General features: G+C 36.6%; 1 protein-coding gene across 1 annotated transcript in view; it reads right to left on the reverse strand.

Moving 5' to 3' along the window:
- Positions 1–7,325: 7,325 nt before the first annotated feature.
- HHIP (hedgehog interacting protein) overlaps positions 7,326–15,807 on the reverse strand; it is an 81,610-nt gene continuing 73,128 nt past the window's right edge. Inside the window, exon 13 of the mRNA XM_014950095.1 lies at positions 7,326–15,279. Coding sequence (XP_014805581.1) covers positions 15,086–15,279 — 194 coding nt within the window. The 3' untranslated portion in view covers positions 7,326–15,085. The remainder of the gene's footprint in view (positions 15,280–15,807) is intronic.

Below are 15,807 nucleotides of genomic sequence, written 5' to 3' on the forward strand. Positions count from 1 at the left end.
TTTGGGCCTTGTCCCTAAATTCTTTTACAAAACTTCTTGGAGATTTCAGAGATGTTCTGCCAGACATCAATTTTCTGTGCAAATGATTTTAGAAATCGGGTTCTAATTCCTTTTCTCAGAGTTTTATTCCATTCCTGTTATTAAAATATTCCCCTGCATATTGCTTGGAAATTCTTATGGTCACTCCTTGATAGAAGCAAACTGAAAAAATTAATTTGATCTTTAATTTTTTTATGATGCAAAAACCACCCAGGGTGTGTTCTTTCATTTCATATCTGTGATGTAATGGCCACTTGATCTTAAGAATGGGATATTGTAGGTAGTATCTGCAACACGCCGTGTAACTTTTCAGTTTGGATAGCACCTCCCAGATGTTTCCATCCCTGTTGGTATGAAGAGTTTTTGATAGAGATGACTACCCTCTGCAGATACATTCTTAGAACAAATATGTTGATCCATCTGTATTCAAGTGAGGCGTTGCTTTAGTGTATTTTAATAAAAGTATGTTACATATAGCTGATGCTGAAGGATTTTCTGGATTACGAATGAGTACAATTTTTATGGGTGCAAAATTTTAAGAGTTAATAACACTTGTGTACCTAAGTATGCACATCTGATACAGTTCAGTTAATTATTTGATTTTTTGGATTAAACTTTATGTTTCTTTTCACTTGTTAGTGGCAGGAAATGGGCCTGCGAATCCTTTTTCTCTTTTGTCCTGAGCAGTTTACATGCTGTGCGTGCAAATCTGTGCTGTAGCCAAAATAATATTTGAAATATTTGATCACCATAAATCAATAGAAAGAAGGTCAAACCCCATGCTTTTGTGACCACGTTAAAAAGCAGGAGGTAATTACTAATAGTGAACTTATCTGTGTGGTTGAAATGCATGGTAGCGGTTGTTTTGTAACAGTAGAAAATATAGGGTAGTTAAGGCAGAAAACGCAGGAAAATTTTGTTTCATTGAAATCAGTGAGTGGTAGCGGTTGTTTTGTAACAATAGAAAATATAGGATAGTTGTTAAGGCAGAAAGTACAGGAAAATTTTGTTTCATTGAAATCAGTGAAAATATTGTACATAGGCAAAATCCAGTTTATTTACTTTATGCATTATCACATGTTGTAGTGTCATTTTACAGGAGCGTTAATTACTACACTGATTATGTTAAACTCAATGTTTGCAATCCATTGAATATTCATTTGTTCAACATCTTTTGTCTCTCATAGTTGTTGCACAAAGTGTATCAGATTTACCTATTTCTGAGGACAAACTTATTGGGGAAAATGTGCTAATAATGTGCTAATAATCCCATTACAGGTAATTGATAGAAAACTCTTTCTGAGCAGGTAGCTTTCATAATAGGCAGAGGAAGGAATCTGATTTGCATGAATTTACTCTTTACAAAAGGGTTAACATTAATTGTTAATTAATCCCTGTTAATTTGAGTTGTCATTTTCTGATGTGTGGAGAGTTTTACCTAAGTGAGTAATGATACTAAAGAATACTGAGAATGGTCATGTGGAGCTTCACAGGTTTCTATGATCCCTAGCCTTCCTGATGGCACTGCTAGATAGACTGCTGCTCATACCCAAGCTGACTTAAAGCTCTCTCCCAGATCTCTGTACAACTCACTAGTCACTAAAAAACTTCAGCAAAGACTTGTCTTCGCCTTCATTTCCTTTTATAAGATAGAAAACACCTCAGCACTTTGTTACCTGTTCAAAAGACGCATGAAGGGATTCATTTAATCTTGTGGGATTTTAATGTCTCATTGCCATAATCTGAGAAATCTTTCATTTTGAGCTTTTTGCAGGGGTATTCATTTGTCAGGGAGCTGAAGCTGGAAACTCCCAGTGATAGATAGCCACACGCTCCACTGAAGCCCATTGCTGTCTGAACTTGCCTTCCTAAAGACTCTGTTAAACTTCTTCAGATCCTAATCTCTCTGTGGGTTGGTGTGCTGGCACCACTGAAATCACAGGCAGAGCTCCTATGGACATCAACAGATCTAAGTTTACTCTGATCTTTTTTGGCAGGTGGATTTTGAAAAATAGAAGAAATAACTTCTAGCTCTCAGGTGGTAATTTTTATGCTGGGGCTGTTTTCTTACCAGTTTGTGCGATGGCTTTTTGCTTTTTCTGCTTAGGCTTCTCTTCCTTGTAAATCTATGCTTCTGATATGAACTGAGGCTTTTATCATTTGTAGACTGTAGACTTTGGGCCTTGTCCCTAAATTCTTTTACAAAACTTCTTGGAGATTTCAGAGATGTTCGTATGAACTGAGGCTTTTATCATTTGTAGAACAGTTGTAAATAAAAAAAAAAAAATCCCTGATTGTTCCCTATAAACAAACCCTTTGGGCCTTGTCCCTAAATACTTTTACAAAACTTCTTGGAGATTTCAGAGATGTTCTGGCACAGTGAAGGGTAAGTGAAGAAGTACGTAAGAAGAGGCATTTTCAGTGCTGCCTGTTGAAAACAGACCAGAAAGAAAGGCAGAGCATAAGAGGCAGAAAAGGGCATTGGACTCACCTGGAAGGAGGAAGAACTGGGTCCTACTTCCTGGAGTGGATATAACTAAATTGTTAAGCAGAACTAATTCAGTGGGCCTTTCCACTTTCAAATACGCTTTCTAGGCTAGAAGATTCTGTCTCCATTCTTCTCTCTTCTTTTGACCCACTGATTTTTATCATTTCTGGCAGCATCATAGCTTGGATTCTACCAGAAGGACTGCAGTCAAAGCAGTTTCTTGGGAAGTAACCAGGGGAGTCAGATCCACCTCTTTCTGAATTGTAGTAGTGTTCTTATCATTAAACTGGCACCACCACCCATGAAGTTAATTGAGGTGCTGACTATGACTAACTTTTCAGGATTCTGCAAGGTCTCGAGCAAGCTTTGGCAGTTGTATGTCTTATCCTGGATTGCTTTTAGAAGGAGATAACTATCTATCTCCATATTGTTCGGGTAGTTCTGAGGCTCTATGCCAGCCAGAAAAAATTCTAGCCAGATTAAAAGGTACGTAGTGAGTTCAGGTGCCAGGAAATCTTAGTAGTGCTGGAAATTGAGTAGACAGGACTGTTGTTTGGATCTCAGAAGGGTTTACATGCCTGGGACACACTTTGGGTGTGTGTACATCAACAACATGTAGTTTGAAACCTGCTGTCTTCTTGGAAGAAAAAAGTGGTCCAAAACAAAACAAATCCAGTCTAATCTGGGTATGACAGACATTAAAAATTATATTTAGTGTTCCATCTGGGGTAATTTCAGGTGAATTCCATACCAGCTCAATCTGCAGTCTCAGCAGTCACTGCTACCTGAGTATTATGTCATGTGTTTTGTTTCCAAACTAATAAAAGTGAAGAATTTGCAAGACTATAATAAGTATAGAAAAGATTAAAATGACAGTTGCATACTGAAAATCCGATCATTCCATTGAAGTTCCGTCATAAACAAAAATCTGTAATTATAAATGCAAAGTAAATATGAGTCTAGTACTTCACGGGGGGCCTCTTTAGACACAAATTCATCTCACTACTAAAGTATTTAAATAAGAAAACCCAGAAAATACCAGACAGCTGTATTTTAATAAGCTAACATGGTAAGGAGTTTGCTGGTTGTACCCTGTTGCCCATATTCGAATCTCTGTGCAACTCAGTCACTTCACTGTAATGTTTCTCTTGCATAACCATCTTAAAAACTATCTAATCTGTTGTTGTACCTTTTCATTCCTTGTTTGCGTTGATCTAGAACCAAAGAGCTTTGAATAAGTGCACAAATGCTGCATGAGGTATTACGCACCTGTGCGTAGCTGCAGGTTTCTGTTACAGATCTAATAAGCAACAGGTATATGTAGACCGTACAGTTACACATCTTGGAAACCTCAGGGTTAGGCTGACATAAGTGCCTTCTGATGGCTTGCTAGGTAAGATCTAGCATGAGGCTCTCTGGGGATGAATTTCTTAAAAAAAAAAAAAAAGTGGGTTTGACCACATTTATTTGATATTACATTCATAGGTGTAAAATAGCAGTTTATAGTTTCACTTGTCCATTTCCCTTGCTCTGGATCTGCCTCCCTGATCAAGAAATTCAATAGCTATTAAAAGCTGCAGCTGTACTAACAGTCTTATGCTTTATAGGAGGCATTTTGCAGCTATTACTTTAGAACAGGCGTTCTGTGCCAGTACAGATGTTGCGTCCACCTTTCTCATAAGCACTTTATCTGCACCATGGGCATTGCATTTCTAATGTTTTGCTTGAAATTGCTAAACATGCTCCATAGCTGTAATTTATTTGGGCTGGTGTAGTTTAAAGACCTGAAAGCTATTTCTGCACCTGTTCTATTCATCTGACCAGGAAAGCACTAATTCCACTGCACAAGAGTTTGTACAGTTTGGATCTCTTCTTTATAAATCTCCTGAACCAAACGGAGCCCTTTGATTCACATGTATGTTCCCCTTCTCTGAAGTAGAAATAGCTTGCACATATATATATAACTGAATTTCAATTTTCTGATATTGAAGGGAGAACATACTCTGTGATCTAAGGGAGGACCAGCATACACCTCCTGCATTCCCTCCCTTAGTCCATCCCCCTCTGAGTAATCAACCCTACATAGGGAAAGATGAAACATGTCGAACTGTGTGTGTAACTGGAGCAAACTCTGCTAGAATGATGACACTGGCTTCGTTGTGGAACGATACAACAAGCACTTCTGAGTGTAATTAAAGTGATATAAACTGAGTGAGAAGGAAAAGCAACTGCTTAACATCATATTTAAAGTGATATAAAGTGAGTGAGAAGGAAAAGCAACTGCTTAACATAACCTGGGTAACCTCCTGACAACACTGCTATCAGTGACTTTGTACTAATGTAAGGTAAGCAACAGTTGAAGAAGGCTGTGCTATTGGCAATAGCCTAAGTAATAAATGATAAATTTCAAATATTGAATGTTGAACCAGTATAAGAGCCATTCATTGAACTGTTTCAGCCCAAATTTTTGGAAGACAAACAAAGTCCAGGAGTAGTCCTAGCTTTGAAAGACAAAAAAACTCAAAAAAACCCCAAACCCTTTTAAAAATCCAGAAACCACCCCAAACCAAGCAAACAAGAAAGCCACTGTTCAGTGAGGTTTTTCAAAACCAAAGCTATGTCCCACTTTGTCCAATTCTGCCAGAGATGTATGTCATCCATACACATGTCATCAAATATGACTCAAACCGACCCTTCCCCCAAAATAAATAAATGCAACCACATTGACCTAAATGATTCTTTGGCATTTTAAAGATTCTACCCTACTTACTTGTGGTGCATTTTTAATTTAGAGTTAAACCAGGGACTGATCTGATACTTAATGTTTTTGTTAAAATAAACTAGGAAAAAAGCACTTGTGCTGTAATCAGTCTAGTAAAAAACTTTTAAATATGTAGTAAATTTAGTGCAATAGAACAGAGAGGCAGCATCTCTATAGGAAAAAAAACCAATAAAGGACTTAAAGAACAGAGCTACATGTGGAAGTAAAGAGAAGGCAATAAAAGGACAGAAGCTTATTTGAAGTATATATTTGGGGAACAGTGATTAAAAACTGAAGCAAAGGTATTATTAGTAACTATATTACTAAAATGAAAGGCTCCAGATTTGTGCATTTAGGCTTTGAATTCCTTTTGAAAGTTCTGATGACTGACAAACCACACAAGGCTCTTCCAAGAGGCCAAGGATACCTTCTTTCATTCATCTACAGGCAGAGCAGAATTTGGCCCCTTGGGATCAGGATGCCATCAGAAACTCTAGATAGAATTACAGTCCTGCTGTACACAGCTGAGTGTATTTAATTCTTTAAGTAAAATTCATGTCTTATGTGTTGTAAAAGAAATGAAAGGTAACTGTTAATTTCGAGGCTTATAAATATGTCAGTGGGTTTTCATAATGTCTTAATAAATTACAAGAACAAACTCAATAACTCATGATGTCACCAGAACTACATGCTGCACTGTATTTATTGTAATTATGTACTGTACCTCACAGAATTCTTTTATGTTCTACGTGAATATATAGGTCCCACTAAAATTCGAAACAACCCTCATTGATTTCTTCACTCTTTTTTTATTTGCCGTTTTCCAGCTGTTTTCTTGTTCTGAGCCTTTCTTCAAATGAAGAAAATATTTAAGAAAATGTATTTAAAAGAACATTGCTACAACTGCTATATTTATTCATTGAAAAGCTGAAGTAAAATACGGTTTTCAAATACCCTCAAATTTGGGTGAAGCTCAAATTTTCCTTGGATCCTAGTTCTCTGGCTGGCCACAAGCCCATATCACTAATGGTATAACTAGCTGAAAAATGGAAAAACAATTCCATGAAAATTTCAAGATTATTTTGGCTTAGATCTGAAATGTAGAGATAGCATCGATACCGTCGTGTCAGTAATGCTTCATTCTGTAGTCACAAAAATAAAAGCAGGATGAGCTCAATACTTTAGGTTAGTTAAATGTTTAAGAGTAATTCAACAGCGTTTCAAAACCACGAAGGTAAACTTTGCGTGTGAAGAAGCCCTTGACTCTCTAGTGCTCCCTGTCCAAACTGGTTTTTACTCTCACAGATGTAAGCTGCAAGTGTAGTTCGCGTTTAAGGGTAGCGATTAAATGTTCTTTGTGTCAAAAAAATAGAGTGAGTTGGATATATTGAGTTGGCCCTACTCCCACGTATATGCTTAGGTGTTGATTTCAATGGAACAGAACCTGTTACTTAAGGTGGGGAGAAATGGAAAGAATTCCACTCTGCATCCATTTTTTATAGCCCTTATTTAAAACTCTGGAAATGAGTGGTACATCTGAATTTAACATACGTTGATTTGATGACACGCTTCTCTGAAAATATGAAATAAACAAAACAAAGAAATGACCCCCAACGTTTCTCCCACTGTTACTGAACAAATTCTCCAAGGAATCTATATTTGAAAAGCCTGTACACGAAATCCCCTTGTTCAGGCTACGTGTGCATTAACGTATTGCTTGCAATGGAACAGGTATCTGTTCAGTAGGGAGGTCTTAATTTTCACTCTCATTTATCCAGAAGCAAACAGGAAACCCCATTCCAAACTTCCCATTCCAAAAATAATAGCAGTGTTCAGTCACATTTTATGAAAGCATCTTAGAATTTATATAAATAAAACTAGTGTACATTTCAAAGGATATATAAAATGCTGGCGTTTTGCTTTTACTGCAATGATCAAAGAGCCGATTAAAATTAAAATGTCATGAATTTTAAATTATGCATTTGGTCATAACAAAAATATTTTAAAAAAAAGATTTAAAGCAGCAGGTGTACCTTATATAGCAAGATAAAGTTTAATATATTTTATTAGCTTAAGGGACACAGAATAACTATCTATCCAGAACTTCAGGCATGCATTTACATAAATATATTAAATTAAGAAAAGCAATTATACACTTAAACATCCTTTTGTCTAAAAAAAATCATTAAATCCACAGATTAACAATAAATCCAACTCTATGCATTTATCACTTCCAGATACAACTGTTCCATTTCTCAGATATTACACAAATACATTTGTTAGAATTTATATGCATTATACATATATTATATATTACATAATAGTGTGTATACATACATGGTGTTCAATAATATAATAATAATTTGTACTTTTTATAGCACTTTTCATTTGAAGAGCTCAAAGCGCTTTACAAGGATTGATTTCACTAATTTTCAGATGGGAAGTGGAGGCACAAAGATGCAAATAATTCAGGTTATATGGAGTTTGTGACAGACAGTAACTGAATTAATTGTCTCGTTGTGAACTTCAGCCATGCTGTCTCCCTAAAGAGAAATACACATACAGCATACGTAGTCTATGTAGGTAGACTTGCAAAGACTTGTAAGGTCTCAAACCAAGAAAGCACTTAATTATATTAATAACGTTAAGCACATGACTTCAGTGAGACTCATATGCTTAAAATTACTTGTGTGCTCCAGTGCTCTGCTAGATGGGTGTTTGTATATGCTTAGTAGTATAATACAGTTTATAGAAGATACTTAAACATAGTTTGAATGATATTTTCTAAGCTATTTTTCCACATTTCAAATGTACATACAGTACCTGACAGCTACTATAAAATAAAACTAATTGAACAGAGGAGTATCACAACACTAATGTTCTCAAGTGACAGAATTTTGTTATTTCCTTTTCCTTTTCTGCTTGGCTCCCATTACCATCTAATTTCTCTCAAAAGGGAATTGAAGTTTTAATTCCACGGGATATTTTGTGGGGGACAGCTAATAGTATTTCTCAATAATTCACAGGGTAGGGTTACTGCTTCTGGTATTAACAGAGATCACTACAAGATACATCTGGGGACTTAGTACCAGATGGTTTCTGGTCTCAGTATATCTTGATATGAATTAAGTTCACTCTGCATTCTAAGTTTTGACTCCACCTATAACATTTTCCTTTCAGCGGCTCCTCCTAGGAATATTCAGAAAATGGGATTGGTTTGTTACTGCCTTGTGATGCAAATCACCTTTTTGTTCTACAGCAAAATTTATCCTACTTTAAAAAAAAACCCTCCAAAGCAGCCACCTCTCTCTGCCTTCTTTCCACCCAAGATGAATACTGTGAACACAGCCACCACGTATATTCACATGCTTTAGCTGGTGCCTTCTTTCTGAAGTTTCCTGGGAATTTAAGCAATTTTTCATTTAAATATTTTTTTTTTTTTACTTTGGTTTTTATTGCAAAATGAAAATAAATGGAATAATGTCATAGATTGTAAAAGGAGCTTAACTATATGATACATATGGACCCTATTGATCACTTATAGCAGATGGAAAGTTGGGTTTTATCAGTAGAAATAGAACTTTCTCCAATAATGCATCTTGCTGTTTGTGCACATTCTTAGCAATAAGTTCTGGCATTTTTGATTGTGGAAACCAGTGCGTGTACACCAGACAATAGGTAAAGACACACATTAAATGTACGTAACACAGAATATTATGTTTTTGTGAGTTCCTATAGCATGAAATGATCACTAGGATGATATATTTTTAGTACTGGGCACTCTGGTAAGCAGGTGTGTCGCTTGGCTTTGAAAGCAAAACGTACGGTGTAATGTGAAGAAAAACGTCCTGTGGCAGCCTGTGGGAGTTTTCTTTGGGTTATGGGACAACATAATAATCCTTTGCTAATATATAGACCAAATTAGTAATTATTAATAACTCGTAAATGAACTGAAGGAAAAAGGTTGTTGTGTCAGTTGAACCACTGGTACAGTGCTATATCCCAGATAAGGCGTTAGCGATACTATCTGATTAGTCAGTCTGCCCAATGTAAATCTGTGCAGTTAATTGCTAAGATTGTTTGGAGGTTGTGCATTTTACAGCAGGATAAATTCTGTGTGCAGAGTCGAAATTGAAATCAACGAGTACAAAGGCAAGCGGATGTAGTCTTAGTTGAAATATGACACTGTCCCTATTAAATACAGAAAGAAAAGTTTGAAAATGTGCCCAACGCCGCTCAATGCAGCCTTTGCAATACTGGGCTCAAAACAGTTGAGGGAACTCTCCCGTGGATCTTTGTGAGCAGCTGTGGGCACAACTTTGGGCCCTGCCTTACCGTGGCTATTTCATACAACAGGGCCACTGACTTGGGATTTTAATTACTTTCCTGCTTACAGGCATACGCTTATATATTTGAAAATTTGAAACATGTATGTGAAAGAGAAAAAATGAGAGCTAGTTGATCAGCATTTTAAACCAAGTACCAAGAAGTCTGGCAGATTGAATAGCCCCCTTGCGTTAAGTGTTGGCAATCCCTGTAAGGAAACCCAGGAGGACTGGATACGCTCCGTACGTCTTTTAAGTGGGATGTGCTCCGTAGGGCTTCACACAGGGCTGACTCTGCAGCCTTATTCCAGAAAACCTCAGCGTGCCTAATGACTGCAGATGCAGACACAGAGAGGTCATGTGTGCACTGATGTCTGAAGTTAAGATCTTCTGCCAGCTAAGTGGATATCTTTTAAGGACTTAATCCTATAACTAATGAAGTCAATAGGAGATTTTCGGTTGACATCAATGGACTTCGAGTCAGGCCCTCAAAGATTAAAGTAATCCTGTGCTAAGCTTTCAGGTGCTTTCTGCTGTTTCACACCTATATCCTAAAAAGTACACGTGTCTTATTTCACTGAATTACTCTGCTGTAATGAATCAACGTTTTAGCAAAACGCTCTGCAATGTTTTGCCCTGAAATTACTTATGGAAATATTTTATCAGTTTTTTTTGTAGCCAGAACCCAGATAATTTGGTACATGTTTTCTGCAAATTTGGCTTAGAATAAATCTAAAGGATTGTTTGCCTTTTTGGCGAGAGTCTTAGTTAATTTTTAAAAAATGATAAAAATAAAATATTGGTCAATTTTTTAATAGCTAAACGGGAAAAATTAGTTTTTATTTATTTCATTACTCCCTTCTGGTTTTTTTCTGCGACAAAGATCACCTTTTAAGTTGGATAGAAGATCAAAATGGTATAATTCCTAATTGATACACAGTTAAACTAAAGCATTGTAAACTAAAATGCATTAATGTCTTTTAAAGGATTTACATAATTAAGGAAAAATAAGCAGAGCGGGATGTCCTTGGAGTTGTTTTTTCCATGTATACCCAATCTTATAAAGGCCTATTTCATGGATGCAAGTAGAATTGCATATATGAATATTTATTTTCACTCTAGTGGGACTTTACACCTGTAAAAAATTATTTTCTAGTGTTTTCAGAATCTCCATTTTGCATATTTGTACATTAAAAGGTCCTCATTTCTAACCCCAGATTAGAGAAAAGCAAACCCTTTCACCATCCCAGGAATATCACTCTGCTTTTTACTTGAGGCACCTGATTATTGGATTGAAATGGGTGACTTTCTGATAAGCATAGTGCCTGTAGAGTGCCCCACAGCTTTCTCCCTTCCTCCAGCTTCAGCCTGCTTGGGGCTGGTACTCCTGAACTGAAAATGTCCAGCTAAGATACAGTACTAGAAGTCACTATAAAATAACCAAGTTCTGTGGAATGAATGAAAAGAAAGATAAAAACTTCAACCTGCTGGGAAGCCTCTATTAAGCAGTTTCAAAAATAATAAGCATCACCTGCAGCAACTGGGGATTACTGACCTTTGCTGTGGTTCTAGAAAGGAAGGAGCTGCAAATCCAAAATGTGGAGAAGTGAATGGAAGAAGGAGATAAACAGAGGTGTCATGTTGGCAATATAGGATTTTTACTCTTCTTTATACCTAATTTACACTTTGTTTGCATGAAATAGAATTACCTGTGTGGATTTAAAGGTACAAAGGGTTTGCATCTGCGTCCCTGACTGTTAACGGAAGAAATTTGTTTCCTTGATGGGGAGAGTTTGAGTTAATATTTCTTATTGGACAAATTAGAAAAATGAGTTTACTGTTTTCCTCAAATGATGTGAAACAATTTGGGGCTGATTTTACATAACATCTTTTTGTATCCCTACTTATCTATGGAGTAAAAAAGTTTCTCCTTATATTCCAGCAATACGCCTTCTTTCTGATCAGTGGCATTTAAAAAGAGAAAGAGGAAGATTTTCTGTCCAAAAATAATAAAATGAGCGTTGAAAACTAGCAGACATTCAGGAATGGAGTTACACTTCTTGCAACAGGTATGTTTGTTCTCTTTTAACAGTAGAAAGCCTCAAAGAATGCTTGAAATGTACAATGTGTTGGGAACAGAGAGGCAGTATCTCTGAATAAAGAAAGAAATGAATGGAATAAAAGATTAGGAGAGAGAGAGACAGAGACAACTTGAACACATACATAAAATCCCTTCTGGAGGCCCTTATCTAATTGCCTCATTTATCTAGTTTCATTTATAAGCTCAGTTTTATTCTGGGGCTCTCTCGGAGGTTGTGTGAGAATGGCTGCAGAATGACCTAACTGGCAACGGGCTTTCTACAGACCTTTTTTTTTTTTTTTTTGTATGCCAATTCTCAGGGCAATTACTGCAGTTGCCCTTTTTATATTAGCATCTTGGGTGGCTAGGCCTGGGGTTTACTCACTCTTTTTAATAGTATAATTTCTTTTGATAAATAAGCAGCTAGGATTTTGTGTGTCTTTTTTTTTTTTTTTTTTTTTTTGAGAATGCTTTTTTTCCACTGGGACTTCCTATGTACCCATGTGGGCTTAATGCAGATGCTTGCTTTTATATAATAGAAAAGATGATTTAAAAATGAAGCAAAACACTTTCCGCAAACTGTCTTCCCTCTCCCTCTAATGTTCATTTAGATTACTTCTTCGTTTTGATGGAATTAGTATTTTTCTAAAAAAAAATAAACTGAAGTGTTTTTTTTCTTAACTTTTGAAAGCGATTTTCTGGGTGCAGCTGATGTGAGTTTTTGCCATTGATTTGAATGAGGACTGGATCTAATTCTTAGCTTTTACTGGAGTTTTATTTTCTGATTTCACTAGTAAACTAAATTGTCTTTATTATTAAGACCAAAACTCTAAGATTATTTTTACCCCTGCTCTGCATGACTCTGGCATATATATTACTGGGGATGTTCAATTTAAGTACCATCCGTGGTATTTTTTGAGTCTCCAGGAACTAAGCTGTGAGAAAAGAACTATCACAACTCCCCAGCTGGTTGTTGAAAATAATGTGTCACAGTGGAGTTAAAAGTTGGGTTTATTTTTAAATATATTTCCTTAAAGAAAGTGTTAAAGTTGTTATCTCTGTCAGATATTTTAATGTTGCTAAAATACTTCAGTGACTTTCTTGCTTTGCCGATTATGAAGAGTGTAATAAAACTGCGCCATTTGACAGATTTAGACAGCTGGCTCATTCATGAGAAGTTCACATTTTTGTCACCCACGTTGAATAAGGAAAGATTAGATGCTAAGGTCAATTTACAAAAATGGTTGTCAGGACATTTTTTAATTGTAAAACTTTTTGTGATGGAATTCAGGGAAAAGACTAAAGGCAGAAAGCAGCGGAGACAAAGAGCTGCTATTAACCTACAGATGCTACCGCAGGGTTCATTTTGAGATTGGTCACACTGCTTAGCCAATGAAGTGTTCGTGTGACTATAAGGGACCACCCTTTTCTGGGGTGAGAGGGCAATTTGGTCTTCATGCTCATTTAATCCCGAGACGTCTTTCAATGGACTGTCAGTTGGATCTACATTGTGCAAAATTATGCATGCACTTTTTAATGCAGACCATTGTTCGCTGAGCACTTAACCAAGGTTTCTCAACCAGTTTCCATTTGGCATGAGGTCACTCGAAACCCAAGCAAACATATATGGAAGGCAAATGTAATTTTCTCTTCCTCTGAGCTGGAATGCGTAAGACAGAGAAATGCAAGTTATCAGTCATGCTGTACTTTCGGATTTAATACTTGCTAAACGAGGACTGACAACTTTCTGTAAAGGAAAATTCGTTGCATGTCACTGCCCTGGAGAGGTAATTTTGCTAATAATTGATAATTGGAGAGTAATACGGCTAAAGTCTTTCAGATCTTATTGCCTGAAGTGTTGTAAATCACTGACGCGTGAGCAGCTGCTTATAAGAACCATAGGACGTGCATCCTGGGGCTACTCTGCTTTCTTTTCAGAGGCAAGATCTCATAAAAGCCAGGTAGTGCAAAGGCAATCTGATAGTGGGTAAGCAGCGAGCAACACAACTGCCAATAACGCCCTAGAGCTGGAGATAAGAGGGCACCAGTTCTGAAGATACATTTAATTAGACTGTTAATACTTTAGAAAACCTGACTATAGCATGTACACCATATTTATTAAGACATTTACAAAGACTCGGTTTTCTGTTAGCTCTTGGAGGAACATTTACATTTAGAACTGCATTTGGTGAGAATGGTTCTATGTTTTGTACAAGTGCCATCTTACACGTGCTCGTGTGAGCTCTCATCCAGGGACGTTCCGTTCAGAGGGAAATCAGCAGCAGTCTACTCCTGTAAAATCTGGCCCGTCCTGTTACAGTGAAAATCACTTTATGAACACTTTTAACATATGCTGGAATTTTATTATGATTGGTTGGCCGTTGGTGGTTTGTTTTTTTTTTTTCATCCGTCGTAAATGAATACAAGTTGACACAAGGATACATTTCTAGATTAGATCCACAACACATTAAAGAGTGTGTTTGCTCTCTCTTTCCCCGGCTTTCCAATTAAGTTGGTGAAAAATGTAACTTTAGTATTTTACAGGACATGGTAAAGCTGTCTCATCTAGGTGATGTCTATATTATAAAAATAAAATAAAATAATATAAATATGTAACATGAACCCAGTGCCCATCGTTAAATAAAATATATGATAAAAAGCAGACCTTCTAGGATGACTGGTTTTGAAATATGCGAATATAATTTAATTATTAAACACTTGAAACAATCTTGATATTAAGCTGCGATAACCAGATTTTTGCATCTATGCTAGATAAAGAAATGCGTAACATTCTGTAATAGAGTTACATTGATGAAGGTGAAGGTTACAGTCTTACAATGAATTGCCTAGATAGGAATGCATTAAGGAGTTCTGAAATACTGTCTGATGATGTAGTTCAGTTCAGCTCACCTCAGAAACTGTTACAACTGGATTTTATTAAGTCCAGCAGTTCGTACAGCCGTGTTTGAAAGCTGCGCTCTTATTGCTATAATCAGATAGGTACAGACACGAGATCTCTGGGATGTCAAAGAATCCATTAAGACATCGCAAAAGTCCTTTGACCAAAACGTGGTTTACAGTGGAATTACTTTGTAAACTATTTCTCATGAAGAAATAAATATTAAAAAAAAATTCCACTAGCTGTCAAACTGTGTTTGCCATAGTGCGTGCGTGGGTATGTGTGCACCTATTGGGTATCGGTACGTCTGTGGGGACGTACGGAAATATTTACACACATACAAAGAAATTATCTGCACATTTGTGGATATTATACTTAAATTAATAAAGTAAATCAAATCACCGGTATTTGTTGCAGGATAACAGTCTTTTAAAAACGACAGGATTCAAAACAAATGCCCGTTGAAAGTGTAGTTTCCAAATAGTCCCAGAAACTATACAATATAGCTGGTTAGATCCAGCAAATAGGATGTCATGTCTAGGATCTGATCAAGAATACCTGCCCTTGTCACTCTTCGGATGTTTCTATCCACTTGTTCGCACTGGGGGCCGAGATAGCCTTTTTTACATAAGCATTTATTAGGCCTTACACAGACACCTCCATGTCGACAGGCTGGGTCACATTTTGCTGTGGGTAGAAAAAGAGCGATTTTCTCATTTGTTTAGAACATCACAAACCAAAAAGATACAGTACGCATTCATTAAGAGCTTCTCTACACTTACAGTGGTAAAGCACAGAAATTAAAAACAAAAGAGAAAGGATGAAATATTAGACGTTTTGAAACCATATTTTTTAAAGCTTTAGAATATTAGGGGGAGGAAATAATTTTGTATGTCTGGGAGGGCATCACCCAGGACAGACTGAAACTCAAAAAAGCAGATTTTTGAAAATGTCCAATTCCCATACTCATGCTTGATTTTGGAGTGTGTAGAAGACCCATCTCAAAGGACTTTCAGGCCCCAAATAACTTACCGTTTGAAAACTAGACATCTAGATTTTTAAAGAGTGGTGGCCTGTCTCATCCCATTTCTCTTGCTGGCAACCCAGCAGAGCCCTGAAGTTGGTTAAAGTTTTCTCTCTCTTTTTAGCAGATGCCTGACAATTTACCTATGAAGTTCTAGGTTAATCAGCTTGCTTAAGTTTTTCAACTATAAA

This window comes from Calidris pugnax, unplaced genomic scaffold (assembly GCF_001431845.1).
Source record: "Calidris pugnax isolate Ruff unplaced genomic scaffold, ASM143184v1 scaffold42, whole genome shotgun sequence".
Lineage (NCBI taxonomy): Eukaryota > Metazoa > Chordata > Aves > Charadriiformes > Scolopacidae > Calidris > Calidris pugnax.